At 42.0% G+C, this 23,799-nt stretch overlaps 1 protein-coding gene across 5 annotated transcripts in view; it reads left to right on the top strand.

Moving 5' to 3' along the window:
• The window catches only part of ZNF462 (zinc finger protein 462), a 95,198-nt gene that overhangs the window by 38,063 nt on the left and 33,336 nt on the right, over positions 1–23,799 (top strand). For 3 of the 5 annotated variants that reach the window (XM_086770775.1, XM_086770774.1, XM_086770776.1), the window contains 6 exons: positions 5,973–6,224; positions 6,808–12,293; positions 13,217–13,381; positions 15,197–15,300; positions 18,451–18,569; positions 22,794–22,985. In XM_086770775.1, coding sequence (XP_086626901.1) covers positions 6,005–6,224; positions 6,808–12,293; positions 13,217–13,381; positions 15,197–15,300; positions 18,451–18,569; positions 22,794–22,985 — 6,286 coding nt within the window. In that variant the 5' untranslated portion in view covers positions 5,973–6,004. Of the gene's footprint in view, positions 1–5,972; positions 6,225–6,807; positions 12,294–13,216; positions 13,382–15,196; positions 15,301–18,450; positions 18,570–19,933; positions 20,446–22,793; positions 22,986–23,799 lie in introns of those variants that run through there. The other 2 variants (XM_086770778.1, XM_086770777.1) reach the window with 2 other exon arrangements.

Genomic DNA, 23,799 nt, shown 5'->3' on the forward strand with positions numbered 1-23,799 from the left:
TGTTTGGAGTGGCTGGAATTAATTTTCTCTCATGGGTATCACTCACATATAATTTCTCTCATGGGTATAACTGTTGAGTTTCAAAAATGTATTAAGTGACCCAAAACTGGACATCAGTATGGACATCTTGATAATAAAAGGTGCAACTGGTGATAAAATTTTACCATAAAATGACTTTTTTTTGCATGAAGATATGAACCACAAAGTAAGTATATCAGAGTGCACAGTTGCAACCCAACCCATGGAGTTCTATCAAAATCCAGTTTCCTCAAATTTTTTGTAAAAAAAAAGGTGAGTAAAGAAACGGTATTTCAATTTAGTTTATTTTGGTACCAACTTGGAGGAGTAACTCCAAAGACAACCCTCAGAGGACCAAGAATCTCAGTAGCTTGACTGGAATTTGGTCATTGTAAAAGACCCATGAGTTGAGTAGGTTTGCCTGACTGTAGTTTGAACTCCTCATTAATTATAGGTTTTTTTCCTAAGTGAAAGATGAGGCTGGCTCCCTCCAATTAGAATGGCTTTCAGATTTCCAGTTTCTCAAATGTATACATTTTTGCATTGCTCCTGTGATTTTACTTGTTTAGTCCTCATTTTCCCTGTTGTTATCTTATGTTCTAAAAAGTGTTTAAAAAAATAAGGGGGAAAAAAAAAAAGGCAGAACAACCCCAAACCCAAGGACATCAAAGCAGCAGCTCCACTGTATATGAGCTGAACCTGGCCAGAGCCCAGGTGGCACTGCTGGAAGGTCCTCACCGCAGCTGTGGGCACTGTAAACCCAGGCCTCTCTGGCAGGGAAAAATGCCTGCGGTGTTACTCACGGGAATTTAAAAAACTTGTTGTGTCTGTAATTAGTTGTTTGTGAATCGCATTGCTGTAGTGTTTGGTAGTTTATTTCTGGTGGGTTGAGATCTCTAACAGCAAGAAAAAGGCGGCAGGGAGATTAGACCAGTGCTGAAGCTTCCTGTGTGTTTTGAAGGAAAATGAGGACTCTGGTATGTGATTCCAGTCTCTGCTAAGACATTTTGTTCATGGCTGTCTGACTGGGCCCAGTGTGCCGTGACAGGGCTCCCCACGGAGAGGCAAGCCAGGGCCTGGCAGCCTGGGCCCGTCCCACAACCCCAGCCGGGAGCAGGGCAGGCCAGGGGCAGGCTCAGCCCCAGGTATTGGGAACCTCCATGGGTCTGGCTGGGTGTGGGCCTGCAGGTAGGGCCCAGGGCGGGGCTGTGGGGAGCTGGAGACCGGCCCTGGCATTGCTGGGGCAGGGGCTAATGGCGCCAGGGTGTGAAATGGGAAGGAGGGCCACTCAGGAAGAATGAGGCCTGTGGATGCCCTCAGGTCCCTGGCACACACTGCATCTCCAGGTGGACTTTGTCCAGTTGAAAGGGGTTTGGCAGTATTTCTGCCAGTGTGATGGGGTGTGTAATAGAATCATAGAATCATTTAGGTTGGAAAAGACCTTTAAGATCATCGAGTCCAACCATAAAGCTAACATTGCCAGGTCCACCACTAAACCATGTCCTTAAGTGCCACATCTACATGTCTTTTAAATACCTCCAGGGTTGGTATTCCCTGAGCAGCCTGTTCCAGTGCTTGCTAGCCCTTTTGGTGAAGAAATTTCTTTCAGCTCCACCTTGGCACAGAGTGAAATGAAAGCTGTGTATGCAGCCTGCTTGTATGAGGTAGGGATGAAAATGGCTCTGATCATCTGACTGGAGGAAGGCTTGGAGAACTGGAGATTTCTTTTGTTTTACATGCGAAGTTACTAATACTGAGCTGGAAGTTCACATAGTGTGTGTGGTCTGACTGACCTTTTCAGTTGTGGTTGTGCATGTGCATATTCTTAACTTCTAGAAGCTCTGCTGACTCCATCTCAAAATATAACGGATGGGTAGTTAAACCACAGAAGCTCAATTTTGAGGTCAGTGCCTTGGGCTTCACAATTAATTTTGTATTTTGAAGCTTTAAAACCAAACTTATTCATAATGATTTGTACTACTTTGGCTGTTGGCAAATTCTGTAATGACTGTTGTTCAACAAGCACAATTATCTTTTGTTTTGGATTTTTAAAAACCTAGAAATCTAATGTGACTATGTCTCTGATGTTCTCACGCATTTATGAGTGTCAAGAAGGATGTGAAAAGACAATTTGAGACCTCACCTTAGGTGTTTAAAACTATGGCTTTGGGAATCTTTTTTACCCAATGTTTTGGAAGCTTTCCACTCATAAGGAAAATTAGAATACCTCTTCCATATTAAGCATTAAAGCCATATATTTTAAAAGGAGGTTGTAAATGCAAATTAGTCAGACAATGGCATTTTAATAATCTGTTTGGTGAGGTTAGCATTGCATTAGTAAGGGTATTTTAGAAGTCATGTTATCTGTGGGCAGTGTGGTCTCAAGAGATTGGTTGTGAATATGTTAGAAGGCTTGTGGGATTTATGGATTCATTTCATGGTGGTTGTGTTTGGTTGTTTTGGGTTTTTTTTTCCAGACTTCCTATTCCACTTTTGAGTTAATGGATTTGGTAACTCCTCTCTTACTCCACCTCCATTCTCCTCTAAATCTTCTTACTGTGTTGTTTGAAAATTTAAAGGATTATGGAATGCATTGCCTTAGCTGATCATGATGAAAACGTGCAACTCTTGCTTTGTTTCCCTTGCTTGTGGTGTGTCTTGCCAGTGTATTAACATCTGCACTTGAAAATGCTCTTTATTGGTGGGTAGGTGGGTCTCTCTCAGTTCCATATCCCATGCAGACAAAAGAGAAGACAGAAAGAGACACACATTGTGTTTCAGTTTCTTTTGGTATAGGAGCTCAAACTAGCAGTTTGTTTTTCTTCACCTTTCTGCAATGCCTGAGTTTTAAAGAAAAATATGGAAATGGTAGATCAGAATTCCTTACAAAAGGCTTCATCTTGCTTTCAGTGGGATGCATGGTGAAAACATCAAATTGAAGTCCATTCAGCTGTACCTGATGTTTGTTCCTTATAGCTGCAGTTAGATTAACCTCTTCTCTGGCTTGAGGCTGCCTTTGTTATACAGACCCTGCTGAGATTCAAGCTGGAACCCATTAGAAAGTTCCCATCAGTTTTTGTAATCAGCAGCTATCAACGGTCTTTCAGCTCTTCCTTCTGATTTGTAGCAGAAGGGTACTGTTGGTTTAAGACTGTCTAGACAGCAACCAGTATCCTTGAGGATACCTTCTCCAAGATCAGTGTATCGTGACTGCTGGAGATGGGAATGGTAGTGGTTTTTACCTTTTGAAGCTGCCAGGATTATCCTTTTTCAGAACCTCAGGTTTGCTCTCCCTTCTGGTTTTATATTTTGTAGGCTGGCCTGAAGTTTCGAAAAGAGACAGGGCTGAAAGCGTTTTGTGGTGGTGTTTCTAAAGGGTCTGAAGTTTCCCGGGGGGTGGGGTGGGGGGAACGTGAGGGGGGAAGAGCGAAATTTTTGTGTGTGTTGTTTTTCCTCTGTTCCACACAATGGAGCTTTCAGAGAACCTCTCTTAAAAGGCATAGCTACAGCCTTTGTGTGAAGGGTGTGTCTGCTGGCAGGGTTTGCTGATGCAGACAGGCTGGCTGGTGATTAACAAAGGTCATTAGACTTTGGAATCTGGCAGAGGAGTGGGGTTGTGTGTCTTCTGCGCCAAGCAGGAGGGCTCCCCAGGGAGAGGGCAGGCTGGAGGCCCCCTGCCCGCCTCCCCCTCCCTGCCCCGACCCCCCCTTCGTCCTGGGAGGCTCAGCTGTGTGTTGCCTCTGCCTGTAGGACAGCTTGGACCAGTGTCTTGATGCTGTAATGCTCTGTTTCTGGAACGAACCGTCACATTTGTCATCCATGGGACAGGAGAACCAAGCCTAGGAGATGCTTGCGGGCGATCTGCTGAGGGAGTGATGGCGCTGCTTGGGCAGTGCAGGGAGACAGCCGCGACATGACTTGGGGGGCAAGTCATGCAGGAGAAGGGGAGATAGGTTCTGGGGATGCTGATTTTTCAAGCATCACCCAATGAGAAGGAGGAAAAAAAATGTGGAAAAAAAATGAAAAAGCCTGGGGTGCCTGAGATGAAGCTGAGATAAGTGAGGCCATGTTGTGCACAGGCGAGAAGCCCTGAGCCTCTGACTGCAGGAGTTGTCTGAGCTAAAATGGCTGCTCCCAAAGCTCAGAGGACTAGGGCAGCTTAGTGAGTCTTAAAGCTTCAGTGACGCAGGGGCTCATATCTCTTGAAAGTGTGATAAACACATTCAGCAGAGCTGTGGCTTGTTTGGCTGAGATGAAAGGACTAAGCTTGGGGGATGGGTAATGAAAACTGGATGATCTGCTTTTCTGTGAAGTGCTCTAAATGCAGGAGTCGTCTGCTCCATGGAAAAATTTGTTTTCAGGTCTAATGGACTGTGCTAAAGGAGATGTGGGGTGGGGCTTCACTCACTGCTGTAATTTGATCCAGAGCAGATAGCAACCTCTTCCACACAATTTGGTCTGGTGCTTGCACATAAAAGCTTGAGTATCTCGATTATTGTAACTTTGTTAGCTGAAAAGAAGCTGGTGCAGCGTTCATTTTCTGTATTGGTGGTGGGAGGGAGTGGGGGGAAAGAAAGGACACAGTGCAGCCTGCAAAGTAATGTAGGTAAATATGTGTCTGTGCTCAGACTGTCAAGAATTTGACTTGCTAGAAGTTTATTTTAGCAGGCTATCAGAAGAAGCATTCTTTCATGTAAAATTCTGATGCAGTACCCTCTCTTGTTTCTATACTCTAATGTTTTGGAACTTTCTCCTCGCTGTGGAAGTAGCTTCATGCTCTATGTGCAATAAACACATGGAATTTTCAGTGCTTTCGGCTGTCCTTGTGTCTTAGACCTCTGAAACGTCAAATTTATCGTCCTTTCCCAGCGCAGCACATGGAAGCTTAAAGAAGTCATTCCTGTGTTAACATAGGAAGATTGCTCTTGTGCCTAAGTACTACATGGGGTAGGAAGATCTAAGGCTTTTGTTTTGCCTGTGCTTTGTGTCTCCTCCATGGCAATGTGGAAACATATAATTCTCTGTTGCAGGACTAATTAGTCACAAGCTGAACCATCTTCATGTTACTAGATCTTATGTTACTTTGTACTTCAAGGTATGCAGGGTGCAGGGCTTTTGGATAGATCAAGGAAGCCATTATGTCTCAGTCTTTGTAACTTCTGTTTCCATTGTACATTTGCAGTATTCCTATTCCCATTGCTGTCTCTGTCTTCCTCCAGCCCTTTCTATCCCGCAGACTGCTAACATCCAAAGGTAATGTCTCCAGAACAGACTGAAATGAAACTATAAACATTTTAACAAAGACTGGAGATACCCTCACAAAGCTTCGTGGAAGTAGGGCAGAGCAAGGCATTCTAGCTTGGGTTCGTGTAGCTGCATCTCATCTTGGACTTATGTGTAGATTTTCCACCAACATCGGAACTGACAGGATGTTGAGAAGAAAGGCAGGTTTCTTCCTGTGAAGGCTTTTGATCTATATCACTGAAACAGGCAGGACTTGACAACTTCCAGGAGGGTTAGAGTGGTCTCATAAAGGCAGAAGCCACTGTTTTCTGATTGTAAATTTCAGTGTGTAACTGGGAGTAATGTACTGTTTCTCTAGCATATGAGTTGTGGTCTTTGAACAAGGCAAACTTCTGAACAACAGCCCTATCCTGTGTAATAGAAAAGCCAAGAGGACAAAGTTCATTGAATCAATAGTCACTTGTCAGAAAGTTGACTGTTTGTGGTGTTGACTCGGCAACTTGTGAGCTACCTAGATAGAACTGTATGTGAATCTGAATTGATGCCTCTTAATAGGGTAAGCAAAGATTGAGTTTTATGCCACAGTATTTGTGGAATCTCTGGAAATGATTAAGTCATCTTAAGCTTGATATTACCTATTTTCAGGATTTGTTACAATGACATTGCTGTAAAACATATATCTTTCTTCTCTCCTCCTGTTTTTCTTGCAGAATTTTCTAATGTAAAAGATCATCCCTGAACCATGGAGGTGCTGCAGTGTGATGGCTGTGATTTTCGAGCTCCATCTTATGAAGACCTAAAAGCTCACATTCAGGATGTTCACACTGCTTTTCTGCAGCCAACTGATGTCTCTGAGGAAAGTCCTAGCCAGCCAAGGTCTGGTTCCATGAATGCTAGCAACCAGACTGAGGTTGAATTTTCTTCTGTAAAGGATGAATTTACAATTGCAGATGAAATAGCAGGTAAATCTCAACTTTAAGATTGATCTCAACTCTAACCCCTTATTTTACATGTAGCTTATTTCAGTGCATTTTAGTTTCTACTTTTAATGTGATTTTAAAAACTGGCATTATGTTTATTGCTATGTCAGCAAAGCAGGTGTCTAGCTTCAGCCATATTGGTTCTGACCACAGCTTTATCTGTAAATGCAAACATCGAGGACGATTTTATTTCCCAGCTGCTTTTCATGTATTTGTTCACGTTGCTTTTTGGTTTTCAGATTTTCATGGTTGTTCTTCGCCACCATGAACTACCTCAAAATTTTCAACTTTATTAGTGTACTAGCTTTCTTTTTTTCCCCAAGGAGATTATTTTAGAAATTATCTGTCCCAAAGTGTACATCGCAGTCATAGACACTATGCATAATGGTAATTTTTCTGAGCATTGCCAGATATGTAGATTTCACCATACGTAAGTGAGGTAATTCTGGTGTGATTATTATCTATCCAGGATGTGCTTGTGTTCTTTTGCATACAGGATGGGTAAAGAAAAAGCCTCTTTATTTGATTTTATTTATTTACATATACACCTTAATTCTCATTTTAGGGCAAAATGCAACAAGTCAGATGGGGACTGGAAGTTACTATAGCCAGAGCCAGACTTTCTATGGTCAGCACATGGCTCCAAATCCTAAACCAACCAACAAGTTTTTCCAGTGCAAGTTCTGTGTGCGTTACTTCCGTTCCAAAAACCTACTCATAGAGCACACGCGCAAGGTTCATGGAGCACAGGCTGGGGGGAGCTCAGTGGGGCCACCAACTGCTAGTTCCCTAAATTACAACATCATGATGCATGAAGGGTTTGGCAAAGTTTTCAGTTGCCATTTCTGCACCTACAAGTCACCCAGGCGTGCAAGGATTATTAAGCACCAGAAAATGTATCACAAAAACAACCTGAAAGAGAGTTCAACTCCTCCTGCTGCTGCTACTGCTATGTCTGAATCAACGTCTGCTTCTGTGCCAGTGCAGGATCCCTGCAAGGAGCTGCCTGCAGAGGTGGTGGAGCGAAGCATTTTGGAATCCATGGTCAAACCCCTGACAAAGTCTAGGGGCAATTTTTGTTGTGAATGGTGCAGCTACCAGACACCTCGAAGGGAGCGCTGGTGTGACCACATGATGAAGAAGCATCGCAGCATGGTAAAAATACTGTCAAGCCTGAGGCAGCAACAAGATGGAACCGGTGCACCTGATGTGCAGAGTAAGAGTGCCCAGAATGCCTCCCCAAACTCTAATTATATCTCCATGAATACAACAGGACGTGAGATGTCAAATGCTAATGTCTCAAACTTCAGGAGCACTATGAGCAATTCCCTTATCAGGCCCAACTCTTCTGCATCTTCCAAGTTTTCTTCTGTGTCTTACCCTCAAATAAAGCCTAAGTCACCTCACAACTCGAGCATGGTTAATTTGTCTGACAGAACCCGCTATGGAATTGCTGATATGACGAATTCTTCTGCTGACCTGGAAACAAGCAGTATGCTAAATGACTCCAGCTCAGATGAAGAGCTAAATGAAATGGACAGCGAGAATGGCTTGAACTCCATGGATCACCAGACCTCAGGAATGTCTGCAGAGCAGCTGATGGGATCTGATGGCAACAAACTATTGGAAACAAAAGGGATTCCCTTTAGAAGGTATATGAACAGGTTCCAGTGTCCTTTTTGCCCTTTCCTGACAATGCACCGCCGAAGCATTTCCCGTCACATTGAGAACATCCACCTGTCTGGGAAGACAGCTGTGTACAAGTGTGATGAATGCCCTTTCACCTGCAAGAGTTCATTAAAGCTTGGTGCCCACAAGCAATGTCACACAGGAACAACATCAGACTGGGACACTATGAACTCTCAGACTGAAAGCATTGCCTCTTCTTTGAATGACAGCACAGTATCTTACGAAACTGGAAATATAAATGGCAGGAAATCAGCTGGGATGATGGAACCAGTGCAGCCGCAGCAGCAACAGCAGCAGTCGCCCCAGCCCCATTCACAGCATCCATACAAGTGCACAATGTGCAACTATTCCACCACAACTTTGAAAGGCCTCAGAGTTCATCAGCAGCACAAGCATTCATTCTGTGACAACTTGCCAAAATATGATGGACCACCATCAAACACGCCACAGGAGAGTGAGGCAGATGCTCACCCCTCTGCCAGCACAGTGAAGAAGAGCCAGACCTCCATCCTTGGGCTCTCATCTAAAAATAACTTTGTTGCAAAGGCCCCTAGGAAGGTGTCAAATGACTTCCCTTTAGATCTCTCTCCAGTGAAAAAGAGAACTAGAATTGATGAAATAGCGAGCAACCTGCAGAGCAAGATCAGCCAAAACAAACAACAAGAAGATGCTGTGATTAACGTAGAGGATGATGAGGAAGAGGAGGAGGACAATGAAGTGGAGATAGAAGTGGAGTTAGACAGAGAAGAAGAGCAAACAGAACCAATGATAGAGGTTTCCAGTTCTTATGCACCCCAGCAAATGTGGGGCAGAGAAGCTAACGATTCCCAGAAGGAGACCAACTTCAGAAGCATGCAGCATGACTACAATTCCACCAATGGAGCAGAGATTGAGCTGACTTTATCTGAGGATGAGGAAGACTATTATTCTTCTGTCAGCATGAAGGACCATCAGAGTCCTAATGCCTCTGTTCTGGGGAGCCAGTCAAACATGTACGGTACTGATCAGAACAACGAGAATTCAGAGTTTAGTGACTCTGGCAGGCTTTACTATTGTAAACACTGTGATTTCAGCAACAAATCTGCCAGGAGTGTTAGCACCCACTACCAGCGAATGCATCCCTATATTAAATTCAGCTTTAGGTATATCCTGGATCCCAATGATCACAGCGCAGTATACCGGTGTCTTGAGTGCTACATTGACTACACAAACTTTGAAGATCTGCAGCAGCATTATGGTGAGCATCACCCTGAAGCTATGAATGTACTGAACTTTGATCATTCTGATCTGATCTACCGCTGCCGCTTCTGCTCTTATACAAGCCCGAATGTTAGAAGCCTGATGCCACATTACCAAAGAATGCATCCCACAGTGAAAATTAACAATGCAATGATATTTTCAAGCTACGTTGTTGAGCAGCAAGAAGGGCTGAACACAGAGTCTCAGACACTGAGAGAGATCTTGAATTCTGCTCCAAAAACTATGGCAACCTCCACCCCCGTGGCTCGCGGGGCTGCTGTGCCAGCTGGTTTTAACAAAAGTACCGCCAAGAGTTTTAGTCCTGAATGCGAAAATCAGAAGGAACCTTCAGTCAATACTGTGGTTGTTTATGACTGTGATGTGTGTTCATTTGCAAGCCCTAACATGCATTCAGTTCTGGTGCATTACCAGAAAAAGCACCCTGAAGAAAAAGCATCATATTTCAGAATTCAGAAGACCATGCGTGTAGTCTCTGTTGACAGGGGCTCTGCCCTGGCTCAGATGTCTTTTGAGTTGGGAACACCCGTCTCCCCAAAATTGTCCAACTTGGGTTCTCAACCTCCACCTCCCCCACCACCACCCCCAGACCTTGCTACTGAACTGTACTATTGCAAACACTGTTCATACAGCAACCGCTCAGTTGTAGGAGTGCTTGTCCACTACCAGAAAAGGCACCCAGAGATAAAGGTCACTGCCAAATATATCAGACAGGCACCCCCCACTGCAGCGATGATGAGGGCTGGTGAGTTGCCACCTGGTATTCAGAGGCCACCAGTGTCAATGCAGCAGTTGAGCCGGGGTGGATCCGAGACCTCTGTGAATCCTCCTGAGAATGAAATGTTCTTCTGCCAGCACTGTGATTATGGAAATCGGACCGTGAAAGGCGTGCTCATTCATTATCAAAAGAAACATCGTGACTTCAAAGCTAATGCAGATGTGATTAGGCAGCATACAGCCACCATTAGAAGCCTTTGCGATCGCAGCCAGAAGAAATCGACTGGCAGCGTGCCTGCTCACACCTCCAGTTCTGAACGGGACAAATCGAAGCTGAGAGCCCTCAAATGCAGGCAGTGTAGCTACACATCACCTTACTTCTATGCGTTGAGGAAGCATATTAAGAAAGACCATCCAAATCTGAAGGCCACGGTCACATCCATTCTGAGATGGGCGTTTTTGGATGGCTTGATAGAAGCTGGTTATCACTGTGAATGGTGCATTTATTCACACACAGAGCCAAGTGGTTTGCTTGTGCATTACCAAAGGAGACATCCCGAGCATTATGTTGATTATACATATATGGCAACTAAGCTCTGGGCAGGTCCCGATCCTTCCCCTCCTGCCCTAGTGATGCCAACAGAGATAAAGACGTATAAATGCAGAGACTGCATTTTTGAAGCATCTTCAATTTGGGATATTACTAATCACTACCAAGCATTTCACCCTTGGGCCATGAATGGAGATGAATCTGTGTTGTTAGATATTATTAAGGAGAAAGATGCTGCTGAGAAATCCATCCCACAGCCCGATGAAGCTGGGGCCAGGATGGATTCTGAAGACCAGATAACAACATCACAGATGGACCAGGATGCAGAGTGTGCAGAGGATCCCAGCCTTTCCCAGGAAAAAACTGTCCAACTGGCTTCCGCAAACCCCGCCATCTCCTCCACTCCATACCAGTGTACAGTCTGCCAGTCTGAGTACAACAACTTACATGGCCTCCTGACACATTATGGCAAAAAGCATCCTGGCATGAAAGTGAAAGCTGCAGACTTTGCTCAGGATATAGACATTAACCCAGGAGCTGTATATAAGTGCAGACATTGTCCATACATTAATACACGTATTCATGGCGTTCTCACACACTACCAGAAACGGCACCCATCAGTAAAGGTCACTGCTGAAGACTTTGTGCATGATGTGGAGCAGTCAAACGATATTGCTCAGAATGACGTGGAAGAGACAAGTAGGATTTTCAAGCAAGGTTATGGTGCTTATCGGTGCAAACTTTGCCCTTACACTCATGGAACACTTGAGAAGCTGAAAATTCACTATGAGAAATACCACAATCAACCTGAATTTGATGTTTTTGCTCAGTCACCACCAAAGATGTCTGCCTCAGTGGAGCCAGACATGGTGACTGAAATCAAGGCCTCCCCAGAAATTGCTGCTGAGGATGTTGGAGAAGTTTCTATGCCAGCACCTCATTTCTCCAGTTCTCATTTAGTGTCTCATACAGTTTTCCGGTGTCAACTCTGCAAGTACTTCTGTTCCACCCGGAAGGGGATAGCTAGGCACTACCGCATCAAACATAACAATGTCCGGGCACAGCCAGAGGGCAAGAACAACCTCTTCAAATGTGCTTTGTGTTCGTACACCAACCCTATCCGCAAAGGGCTTGCAGCACACTACCAGAAAAGACATGACATTGATGCTTACTACACTCACTGCTTAGCAGCCTCCAGGACGATAAGCGACAAACCCAATAAAGTGATCATTCCATCTCCTCCCAAGGATGACACTCCTCAGTTAAGTGAGGAGCTGAGGAGGGCTGTAGAGAAGAAGAAGTGCTCACTTTGTTCCTTCCAGTCCTTTAGCAAAAAGGGCATTGTGTCCCACTATATGAAGCGTCACCCTGGTGTTTTCCCTAAGAAGCAGCATGCGAGCAAGCTGGGGGGTTACTTCACTGCTGTTTATGCTGATGAGCATGAAAAGCCAACTCCAGCCGAGGAGAGAAATGACTTTGAAAAGCCTGAGGTGGAGACTGAGGCTCAGGAAATTGAGTGGCTTCCCTTCAGGTGCATAAAATGTTTCAAGCTGTCCTTCAGCACAGCAGAGCTGCTGTGCATGCATTACACCGACCACCACAGCAAGGATTTGAAGAGGGACTTCACCATACTGGGAAGTGGCACCCGCTCTCAGAACCCTGTCTACCAGTGCAAGCACTGTGATACAAAATTGCATAGCACGGCAGAGCTGACCGCACACTTAAATGGTCACAACGAGGAATTCCAGAAGCGTGCCAAACGTCAGGAGAGGAGGAAGCAGCTTTTGAGCAAGCAGAAATATGCAGATGGTGCTTTTGCAGATTTCAAACAAGAGAGGGTAAGGATTTGTGTGTCTGGTCTCTTTCCCTGCTCCCTGCCAGGAGAGAGAAGGAAAAACACTACCTTTCTTTCTGTACCCCAAGAGGCTGCCTATTAGTAATGCCCACTTGCATGTTCTCTTTGACAGCCAAATGACCACAGGCTAATGAATGACTCAGCGTGCCAGTGAGCTCCATAAGTCAATTACACATTCTGCTTTAATTTCCTCATCCATCCTTCACCCCTCCCTAGGTTCTGTGGAAGCCCTGCTCCTTCCTACTGCTTCCTTTGGTATTTTCTTTATCTTCCTTCCTTCCTCCCACCCTTCTGGAAGGCCATATGTATCTGACAGTTACTTGTTCTTTTGTAGCAAGGCTACCATGTAGTTTGCTGCAGATTCTTTACAAAATCTCCCATCCCCCTCTTCAGTTTACCTCTGAATAACAGATCGTTTCCTTCTCAGTCTTCTGTTTCTCTCAGTACTTCCTCTGATTAAGCACTTAATATTAACATGACATGAATCTATGTGGTGACTGAAGCGTTGGACAAGTGCCTCATAAGCAGAAGACCAAATTGTGCTCTTTTTCTTGCCCACTCACCCCCTTCCTTCTGCTTCAGTTTGAAATATACTTGCTGTGGAAAAGCTCCACACACAAGGTGGGGAAATTGTGGTGTCATGAAAGAGCACAGTTTCAAGCCAAACTGAATGGTCTTCTAAAGGATCATTGTGCTGCAGAAACTGAAGTTTCTTCTGCTCAGATGTCTTGTCCTCTTATTCTGGAGGCATTAACAGGTGTCAACAAAAACTGACCTTGCAGTTCTGCAAAACAGGACATGTGTACATCAAGCATAGTTTCCCTTCAGATGTAAAATGTGGTCTGTGTTCCGAAAAATGAGATAACAAAGCATACTTAAGTGATTTATGCTTGTGTACTCAAACAGGCTTTTGGACACTTGGAGGACGTTTCAAAACTTAAGGAGAGGAAGGTGGTTGGCTACAAATGCAAATTTTGTGTGGAAGTCCATCCAACACTTCGAGCCATCTGTAATCACCTTCGCAAGCATGTCCAGTATGGGAATGTCTCTTCTGTGTCAGCTACAGTAAAGGTAAGAATTTTAAAAAGATGACTGAAGGGGATGGCAGCTTCTTGCATTGTTTAAAATAAAGGTCTTGTTGAAAACCTATGGAAAACTCTTGTGAAGTTGAATGGGTTTTGAGCTGGGTATTCCAGTTCAGCATGATGTTCTAATCTAACACTATGTTTCTGAAGTGCATTTGGTTTGTTTTGAGATGTTTTAACTTTTTCTCCACTCTTGATCCAGGGAAACGAAGACTATTTAATTCTCATTTCTTCTCAGCCACAAAGGAGTTGATGTCGTTGATGTCGCTGATGACCGAAAGACTTGGTTTATGAGCAGGAGGCTTTCTCTCAACTATCGTGGGCTACTTTTGTGCTTGGTTAAACCCTGAAAGAGCTGTTCGATTTCTTTTTTTCCTTTTTTTTTTTAAGATGAGTAAGTGTGCATATGCAAATGTGAGGTTGCTTGTGGTATGCTTTTCCACATGAAATTTGCACATTGGCTCCAAACAAAACATTCAGTGGCCATCTGAGCCAGTGGTCCCGTTCAGGTGATTAGATGTAAGTGTGTTATTCCTTTCTCCCTGTGAAAGGGGATGCCTTCTAGGACATCTCAGAGGATAGGCCATGCTCCACAGCCCAATTTCCAGGATATCGGCAGGTGTAGTGAAAGTGCAACAAGGCTGTGGGAACTAGCTGTGTGTTCCTCATCGTGTTGCAGTGAGCTTTTGGCAAAGACTCCTGCTGCAGGTCTCAGTGCCTGATTAAGGGTGCTTCTTTCATGACATCTTCTGCTTGTTGTGAGGAAACCGAGTCCTTCATAGCATAACTCATGCTACCTGAGAAAGCTTTCATTACCCTACCACTGACCTTCCTTTATCTTACCTAGTACTACTGACAGATTCAAATGCTCCGCTCCTAACAGACTATTTCTTCTTCACTCTGTTTCTCAAGTGAAGTTTATGTAGGGTCAGTGCTTTCTTTGGACTAAATAGAAGTTTTGCTGGATGGAAAAAAAAAGCTGAAATCCATGGCTGAAACAATGTGATGGGAATACTCCTGTAGATTATTAAAGTTGCTGCAAAAAATGCATGCTGTGTTTAGAAAAGGAAAAGAAAAGGAAGGTTAGGAAAGGGAATTTTAAAAAATACTTTTTCTGCTCATTTTTTTATTTTTAAAGAGGATTCTAGGGTCTTAGAGTACCAGCTTCTTTTTTGTGAATTTGACACTGATGGAGAAGTCTACTGTAGACTAGACTACTGATTTAGTCTGCAGAGTAGGTATGCTGTAAGCTAGAGCAAAATAAACTAAAATGAACTTGCTCTATACCTTACAAAATTTTATCTGATCAAGTTTAGAAGATTCATATTAAGACTATTGAAAGACAGCTGATTTGGGTTCTTGTATTTTTGTGTTATCTGAACCAGATTTGATCAAGGAGTGAGATTCTTTTTTTGCATATGCATGTATGTGTATAACATATAATTACATTTTTCCCTCCCAGAACCAGGCCCTTTTTTTTTGAGAAAGCCATTGATGCGGAGTTCATGTAGGGATATATTTAGAAGAATAATGCAGTGGGAAACCTAGGCATTATAATGAACACATCGGAAAGACTGAGGGGCAGAAGGGAGAGAGAATTGATGGCTTTGGGGGGGTATGTGTTTTTTAGCAGGAAGCTGAAGATCCTTCAAACACAACTTTGATCGAGGGTTGTGAGGGAGCCAAAGACCCTGGCATTCTGGAATTTACAGAAGCTGAATCTGGAACATCCTTGGAAGATGAAACCAGGCCTGGGGGCTACCACTGCAGCCAGTGTGACCGGGTTTTGATGTCTATGCAGGGTCTGCGATCTCACGAGAGGAGTCACTTGGCTCTGGCCATGTTTACCCGGGAAGACAAGTACAGCTGCCAGTATTGCTCCTTTGTCTCTGCTTTCAGGCACAAGTAAGTTGTGGCTTTTATTTTTGTTTTCAAAAGAAGCACAAACTAGCACTACTGTTTTATAGGTTGACAGTGAAAAAGAGTGCACTCAACTTGATCTTGAGCAACATTTTCTCAGCATTTAGCTATTTTCCATGCTGGAAAATCTTTGATCATTATGAGTGGCTGTTTATAAAAGGTCACATCTTTGTATCTTCTTGAATTTATTTAAGCCCCCCTTTTTTTTTTTGCGTATAGGGGAAAAGCATGCAAGCAAAAGAATAAGACTTCTTTCAGTAGGGAAACAGTGAAGCTCACCTCTTAGGCAACCTCATCAAATGCATGTGACTTAACAAGCCAAGAAGAGGAGAGAAAAGTATTTTCCTTGTTAATCTTTCATACATAAGGAACTTCTGCTGCATATGACTACCTTGTTTGTAATTACTACAACACTTTGATGATGGAGTTTTCATTTCTAATGTTACATAACTGTCATAGACTTACCTTAAAATTAGATTTTAAACATTTTCTTAATTATGATATGCAATTTCAGTCTACAAATATTTCAAGTTTGCACCAGTGTGGTACACTAGTGACACTGTCAGCCTGTTTCCTTGCCTGATATAGCATGCGAAAAATACATAGGCATCGTTAATAGTCATGTTTCTTATTATTTGTTTCCCCAAGGTTGACTTTGTCTTAATAAGTTGAATAGTTTTTAAAACTATTTTAATCATAATCATATATATATGGCATGCTCCCCAAAAATGAGGTCTGTGGGATATTTTCCACTGGCATCTTGAACTGACTCACAGGTACATGTCTTCTCTAATTTCTGGGGAGAGAGCTGCTTATTTGCTGTTTTAACAGAAGAAGAGAGATCCAGGTGTTCATCTGATGTTAGTATTCATAGCACTGTCAGTAGTGCTCTTAAATTTGTTGAAGATGCCACTGTTTTGCATTAAATGCATGTAGGAGAGAAAGCATGATAAAAAGCATTTTTAAACTCCTTATGTTAAAAAGCAAGATTTCTGCTAGTGTCACTGTGTTGCAAATTGATGCTAGAATTTGGTCTTCCTTGTTGAAAAGGTCTGTGGGATTGAGCAGCCAACGGCAAGAAAAGAACTGGAGGAAGGGTGGGTACTACTGGGCGTATCCCACCCTACTTCGGCATGGCTGACAGTGGGAGATGCCTCTGCCTCACAGAGCTTACACAACCTGCTATTTGTCTCATAAACTGGTTTGCTTCCAAAATCAGACTTGTGTTGAGTTTGGTCTTTAGTCACTCTGTTTCCTACCTAGGAACTGAATAAAGTCGTGTCCTACAAGTATGGGTAAGTCAGAAAGTGGTGGATGGCAGGGAAGAACTCTACAGGTATCACCTGACTTGATAGTAGGGGTAATCACTGTTGTTGAAGTTGCCTGCTTCATCTTCTAGTTTTGTTTCTGATGCAATTACTCTCTTTGGAGATAAAGTTTGTGAAAGAAACCAAACCAAATGTCTAAGCTTCCCACTGTTCTCCAAAATCTGACCAAAACTTAAGAACCTGCCTTTGGAAGAATTTTACTGGCAAACTATGTGGCCGTGAATATAGTTTTAATTACTACTGTGTAGAATACCTTAAGGTATATATTTATAATAGCTTGATATGTATTTTATACCTCTTTGGCAGTCTGTTTTAATTGTTACGTAAGCTCATTCCTTGCCAGCTGTTTAAAACAAGTTTTGTTCTATGACGTGTTCACTGCAAGTGTTCAATGTCTTATTCATTTAGGAGAGTTTTTCCTGTACATTTTATATTGCCACAGACTCCATCCTGGATTTCTATTAAACTGTATTTGTATGAAGTGGCCCTGAGAGGAGACATAAGTTCTTTTTTTTTTTTTTTTTTTTTTTGCTGTCATCAGATCTTTGAATACACAGACTTCAGTGTTAGCGCTTGTAAACAGGGATTTTCTGGCTCAGGCTCTTGTCAGTGTGGGACTGAAGATCCCGTGACAATCTTGTGTAGTGTGAGAGGGCAGGAACAACTGCCACTTGATCTATGTGTTTATATTCAGTAAAACCAAAGAACAGGACAATTTAGGAAAAATAAAAGGAAATAAGCCTGAAATACATCTAGAATTAATCTGGGAGGTGGGGGGGTAGTTTTGGCAAATTACACTTATCCAATGTGCTGTGTTCGCCCTGTTCTTGTTTCATATCCAATGCCTAAGATGATGCAAACTAAGCCTAGATCACAAACCGTGAACGTGTCTAAAGAAGAGGCTGTAGTGGCCATGTTTACAACCTGAGCTGAAACTACCTGCCTACCACCTAGAGACCGAGAATTCATGGCTGTCAGCCCCAGTATAGGAACTGCAGAGCTCTGCAGGACTCACTCAGATAGAATGAATGTAATCTTCTATGAGAAAATGTGGAAAACATCCTTTTTTTCTCCTGCAAATTTTACTGACCTGTTATGAGAAACTATGGAGGGAGAGCAGGTTCTGATCACTCCCTAGTATTCAGGCTATCAGTTGTTTCCAATTTCCCTGAAGAAAGTAGAGGCTGGTCTTTGCCACCCGTTCTTCTCTTGTTGAGCTTCATGCACAGTCTCCCACACAGTTACTTCTGAAACTCTGCTGCCTTTTAATCCTGGAACTCATCAACTGCAGCCTGCTGGCACCCTCCCCAGAGCAGGATCTCTAATCTGCTTTTGCTTCTGTAACCAAAGGAAGGCTTCCTCAGTAAAGCTGGTCAAAACCAGGGGGTTTTTTTACCCCTTCATCAACAGGACAAAAGGGGTATATTTTTATAAATAGGTTTGCCAGAAGAAAAATTCTGTAATGATAATTTTACAGTTTGTGTCTGTTTCTTGTTTCTTCAGTTGGTCCTTTAAGTCTGGATCACATATAATTTCATTTATACTAATCTTGCCCTATAAGTTTATTTAAGGGGCTTGCTTTCTGTGTAACAGAATTGGTGTCAGCTCTGCTCCTTTTCCTCAGATTAGATTCTACTTTCTTCTGTATGCAGACCTATTGAATTTAACAGAGAGTATGAGAAAGTTGAGCCTGGCCTGGCTCTTATTTCATTTATTATTGCTGTTAAGTGTTTTGATGTGCATATGAAGGAATAGTTGAAATTATTTACTCTTTTGTATTTCCCTTTTATCTCTTTCTCTTTTCAAGTCTGGATCGTCATATGCAGACCCATCATGGACACCATAAGCCGTTCCGTTGCAAACTGTGCCCGTTCAAGTCCTCTTACAATAGCCGTCTGAAAACCCATATACTCAAGGCTCATGCTGGTAAGTTTTCTCTCTCAGTTTTGCAGTGCAGAAGCTGAACTGGCCCATGTATTCTTGCTGCTGATCAGAGATGCTGGTTTGAATCACGTATTTTGTCGCCAAATTGGGTAAGATTTTCAAACACAAGTCAGGATTGGCCAGCCTACAAACTCGTTGGAATCAGTGGGAGTTTGGATAATGTTTTTGGAAGGACAAGAATTTAAACCAGTGATGAGTACTTCAAGAACGTCTTCCTTTTTTGTTTCTATTTTCTTTCATATAAATGATTTTTTTTTTCTTTTTTTTTTTCTGCTTGTTTCCCAGAGAATTTAATCAGTTTGCTTATACCATTGATGTCTTAACAGATTGGTAGTGAGCTTTGGTCTGCTATGTTTGTATTTATGTTTGTGCTTTAGGTGACTCTAGGAAAAGGATTGCACCTCGGTTTTGGTAGAGTCTTACGTTGACTTTTGTGTTAAAATCAAACACCGCAAACTTTGGGAGTCAGGTCTGTGTGCAGCAGATTGAGAATGGCATGATTCCATTATTGTACATGGAAATTTGTCTTGCAAATCTCTATATTGCAGTACGGAATCCATACAAGCAAGCAAACAGACATGCTTCTGATGAACAGAAATTGGGAAGGTGATGTGTCGTACAGGATAGGTCATCTCAAAGTATTGCTACTTTAATTATTAAAAAGTGCAAGACTCAGAATTTCCTCATCTTCATTCCTTGGCCATAGGCTCTTGGCACTGTCATGCATCATGCATTGAAAGGTTATCAGAAGACTGGAGTCAAAAGCCACTGGCTCCGTTGACTACAGTTGCATCTTTGTGGTTAAAAGTACAAAAAAATCAGCCCTCAAACTACGATCCAAACATGCACACTGATGCAAATTACAGACTATTAACCAATCTAAAAAACTGCAAAGTAGCCCAGTTGTTAAAAGTTGCAAGTAGAAACTCTTCAAACAGATGACAAAAGGGCTGAAAGTATTTTCCATTCTTTATTATTTGTTTACACTATGTCATATACCCAGATTGGGGTAGAGGAGGAAGATGGGAAAATGGGGAGAAAAGGCAGGAGGAAACATTTCTTTCCAAGAGTTGAGATTAGTGGGCTTTATAGCTGTCTGCTGATTGAAATGAAAAAAAAAAAAAGAAAAGGTAATTGTAACCATTGATCCAAAGGCACTTTTCATCTACAGAAATGTAGGAGGGATTGATGGTCGCTTGTACTTCATTTCCTGTATTGATTTTGGATTTCACAGATCTTGTGCCAGAACCCTGTTCTGTACTTGGATATATACTTCTGTATATAGGATTAGCTTAACTTTTGCCAACCTCTTGTTGTATGGGGTCATGGCATTCTGTCCCTTCTAGGAAATCCAACTGTATGCAGCAGTTCCAGTTTACGGAGTCCCAAATCCTGTATGGAGGTGACATGGTTCTTTATTTTTGCCAACCATAAAATGTTTTCTTTATGCTATTGTACAGTTGGGCTACTTTGTGTTATCTTGTTTGAACCTGTCAGATTTTTAGAGCCAAAGTTAGCATGCAACTAATATTTACTTCACACTCCTCCTCATGTAAGTAATTGATTTATTTATTATGAGTTCATGCTCTTGAATTTGATTAGTGGACACTCCTTGAAAGACCATGTTTTGCATCATACAAGAACACAATTTCATGGTTGCCTAGATAGTGCTTGCACAATGACCTGTGTAAGAGAGTTTCCAAAGGCTTAAGATCTGTTACTGCCTCAGTCCCATTCTACCAAATAAATATTCACATCACAGAAATATTGCTTGTATGTTTTTCAGTCAGAGCTTTGCTTTGTTGTGCTTTTGAGTCAATCCTTCAGAAATTAATACTACTGAATAAACATGTTATGAAGATGATTTCTCAAGGCTCCTCACTTTTTCAATAACACAGTGGTTCTCTGAACTTCTCTTTTGTTACAGTTTTTTTTTGTGTGTCTTGTCAGTCGTCTTTATCAGTTTATTTGGAAGTGAAAACTTCAATCCCCTTAAATTTTTCTGAAGTCTCCTGGAGATCTTTGACATTCACTAAAATCCTAAAGTCTTTTACTCAGTCTGTCTCTCTCCCTCATTTTCTGGGGATGAGTCAAAATTAAGTGGACTATAAAATGTGCTCTTGCCTAACAGCTGGTACCAGTCAGTGTTTCTGGCATTTGTTTTTCATTCAGTATGTGCAATCTCCTTTGGCATGGAGCAGAACAGTTTACAGTATCTCTAAATGGGCTATCTGTTGTTTTCATCTGAACTTTTTCACCTGTTCATTTGCTTGTATTTTTTGAGAGGCCTTTGTTAGCATTTTCTAGTGTCCTTGCCTCGTTAGTCATGACACTGGATGCGCTGCATGCAGAAATGGATGATTGTAAGACAAGAGTATTGGGCCTGCTCAGCTTCTGTGTAATCTGGAACATAGTGCTTTGAGTACGTATCAGGTCTTGAGACCCATCACATAAATTTTTAGATTTATTTATTTGTATGTGTTTTAATTCATTTTATGAAATACAAAACTATCAGTCAAAAAAGTGCAAAAGGCTTCTGTTAAGCCAAACCGTAGCCTTTCCTCTGCAATCAAACACATGCTTTCCTGTTCATGTCCACCTGAACTGTTATGGCTGAATAGTGGGTTTATTTATTAGTTGTGCCTAGACAGCTTAATATGTAATCATTCTCTATTTGCTTTAATGTCTTGTGATACTTTTAAGTTAACGGTTGGTGCCTGCTGTCATCCAAGTGTCTCTTATACTGACAAACCATGAAGGTCTATATCTGTATCTCACTGGTATCTTACAGCTTGGAGTTTCTTTTGTCATTATATTATCCTGTTCCATTGAGCAACTTGTTCTATGTGCTATACAAAAAATGTTTTCTTTCTGTTTGTAGAAAGGGAATATATAACTGATATAATATGCAGGTGAGCAATGCCTTTCAAAAAAACGTGGGACAATTTACTGTTTCACCATTTCAGACTCCAAGTGATCTGTTCTTTTTCAAATGTACCAAAAGGGGCTTTTTAAGAGTTTGTATTTTGTCCCTAGGATTAGCATAGTTTTTGTGGAAGAGAGGGGTGGGACTTATTTTTTTTGCAGGATGTTGCTAATCTTTTCAGGTGTGCTTACTCTGACTTGCTGCAGTATGTGTATTTTCACATTCTCTTTGGTTCACTTTTTTCCAGTGTTGGAAACAATGCTGTTTGAGAACCTTGTTTGCTAAATTTGTTGAGAGATGGAAAACATGTTCTGCTTCGTCCATTACCAGAACTCTTGCTCTTCTGTTACTGTTCATGAATTTTTCACTCCTATATTAGTTTTGGCACTTTATGTACAGCTCATATGTGGCCAGTGTTACTCTTGTACATGGAAGTGGCACTTCCAAAACAATAACTTGGCACCTGTATAATATCACATTGTTTGTGTTGGGACAGTTTCACTTTGTGTTCCAACTGCCTCCATGCTCAGTGCAAAACAAATCTTGTCTCAGGATTTGTTTCCCCTTGTTTGCTGTCTCTATGGCTTGGAATGTATTCAAAATTAAATTCACTACTGTTCATTACTTCTGTTCTTTCACTTCTTTTAGTGCTTTTTCATAACACACTTTCACACAGCCTTACAGATAGGTACTATTCTTGATATTGCCATGTTCACTTCTTGTAGTAGACCAACCTTGACTTGGTTACCAGTTCTATGAAGATTACTCCTGCCTAATGTCAAGTTTTTCATAAGGAAAATGCCACTTTGTCCTTTTTTTTTGGAGGGACATTTGTTAGCATTTTGTAGTGTCCTTTCTTCATTAATAATGACGCTGGATGTTCTGCATGTAGAAAACTTCACCCTCTCTAGTTGCTGTGCTCCCAAAGAAATTTGGAAATGCTATAGTGAAGTGACTCCATTTTCATCCCAGAGTCTGTTTTCTTCTCATACCATGCAACACAGGCATGCTAAGAGTCTGGTCTCTGTTTTTTTTTGCATCAGTCACTTTACAAGGATTTGGAGTTGTCACAAAGCGATACTTTGGTCCAAAGCAGGTGTCTGTACCCACAGACTCCGGACTGCTCCAACAAGGAGAAACACATAGCTTGTTCTCTTTGGGATCAGTCTTTCGCTGAAGAGCCCATGGGAATTTCACTGCTGAATTCAGTAAAAGAAGTATGGGGACCCCATTTTGTTTCTTTTGTGAGCTGATGACTTGCCTGTATTTCGCTCACCCAGGTGAACATGCCTACAAATGTTCCTCCTGCTCATTTTCCACCATGACAATCAGCCAGCTGAAAGAGCACTCCTTGAAAGTGCATGGGAAAGCACTGACACTACCAAGACCCCGCATTGTCAACCTTGCAGCCTCACACGCCCACCACACCTCCAAGAACCACACTCCTGCTGAAGAAGTGGAGGACTCTAATGGTAAGAGGTGCCTCAGAGCAAGAATTTAATTTTCTAAGGTGCCACTTAATATTTTTATTACAAAAAAAAAACATTACAGCAGGCAGCTTGCCCAAACAGCAGCTTCATTTGATCATTAAGAAAAAACAGAAGTTGCATCAAAACCAGGAGTAAACATGGTGTTATAGGAAGTGACCTGCTTTAGATCTTCGCCAATTCATACTACGTTAACTTGTCCTGTCACCACTTGACTTTGGAATATGTCTGTGCTGGCTTTATTCTTAGCAGAGATTTAAATCGTAGAAAAGTTTCAAAGGCAGAGCTTCTATTGACAGTGAGTGGGAAAGGAATCATCCAATTCCATCCATGCTCCTGGAAAACATCCCTTTATCTTGTTAGCAGAGCACTTCAGTGAAACCACATGATTAAGCTTAAAGTGTGAACCTGTAATGATAGTAAAAAGTAATTATTCTTCTTGTCCTTGCTACAGAGGACACCAAAAGTCCCTTCAGATACTAAGTGGCATCTGCAGGAATGAGAATCTTAGAAGTATTTTCTTTTCCATGGTTTCTTTGAAAGCTCTTAATCCCTTTGTGCTGCAGGAGTATGCAGAAGATATCTGGAAAGCAGCAGAGGAAGGGATACTGTTAACAGAGAAAATGAAGACTCATAGAAGAGGTGTTGTGTGGTATCACAGCAAATGTTAAGGCTTTTTAAGTGGTAGCTTATGAGGCATGTTTTGGGTGTCACTTCCTAAGAAGAAAAGAGCTGATCTTTGGGGGAAAAAAAAAAATCTTAATTACTCAATGAGTTGCATTGACATGCGGTAATAACG

Source organism: Chlamydotis macqueenii, chromosome Z (genome assembly GCF_036417535.1).
Source record: "Chlamydotis macqueenii isolate bChlMac1 chromosome Z, bChlMac1.mat, whole genome shotgun sequence".
NCBI lineage: Eukaryota > Metazoa > Chordata > Aves > Otidiformes > Otididae > Chlamydotis > Chlamydotis macqueenii.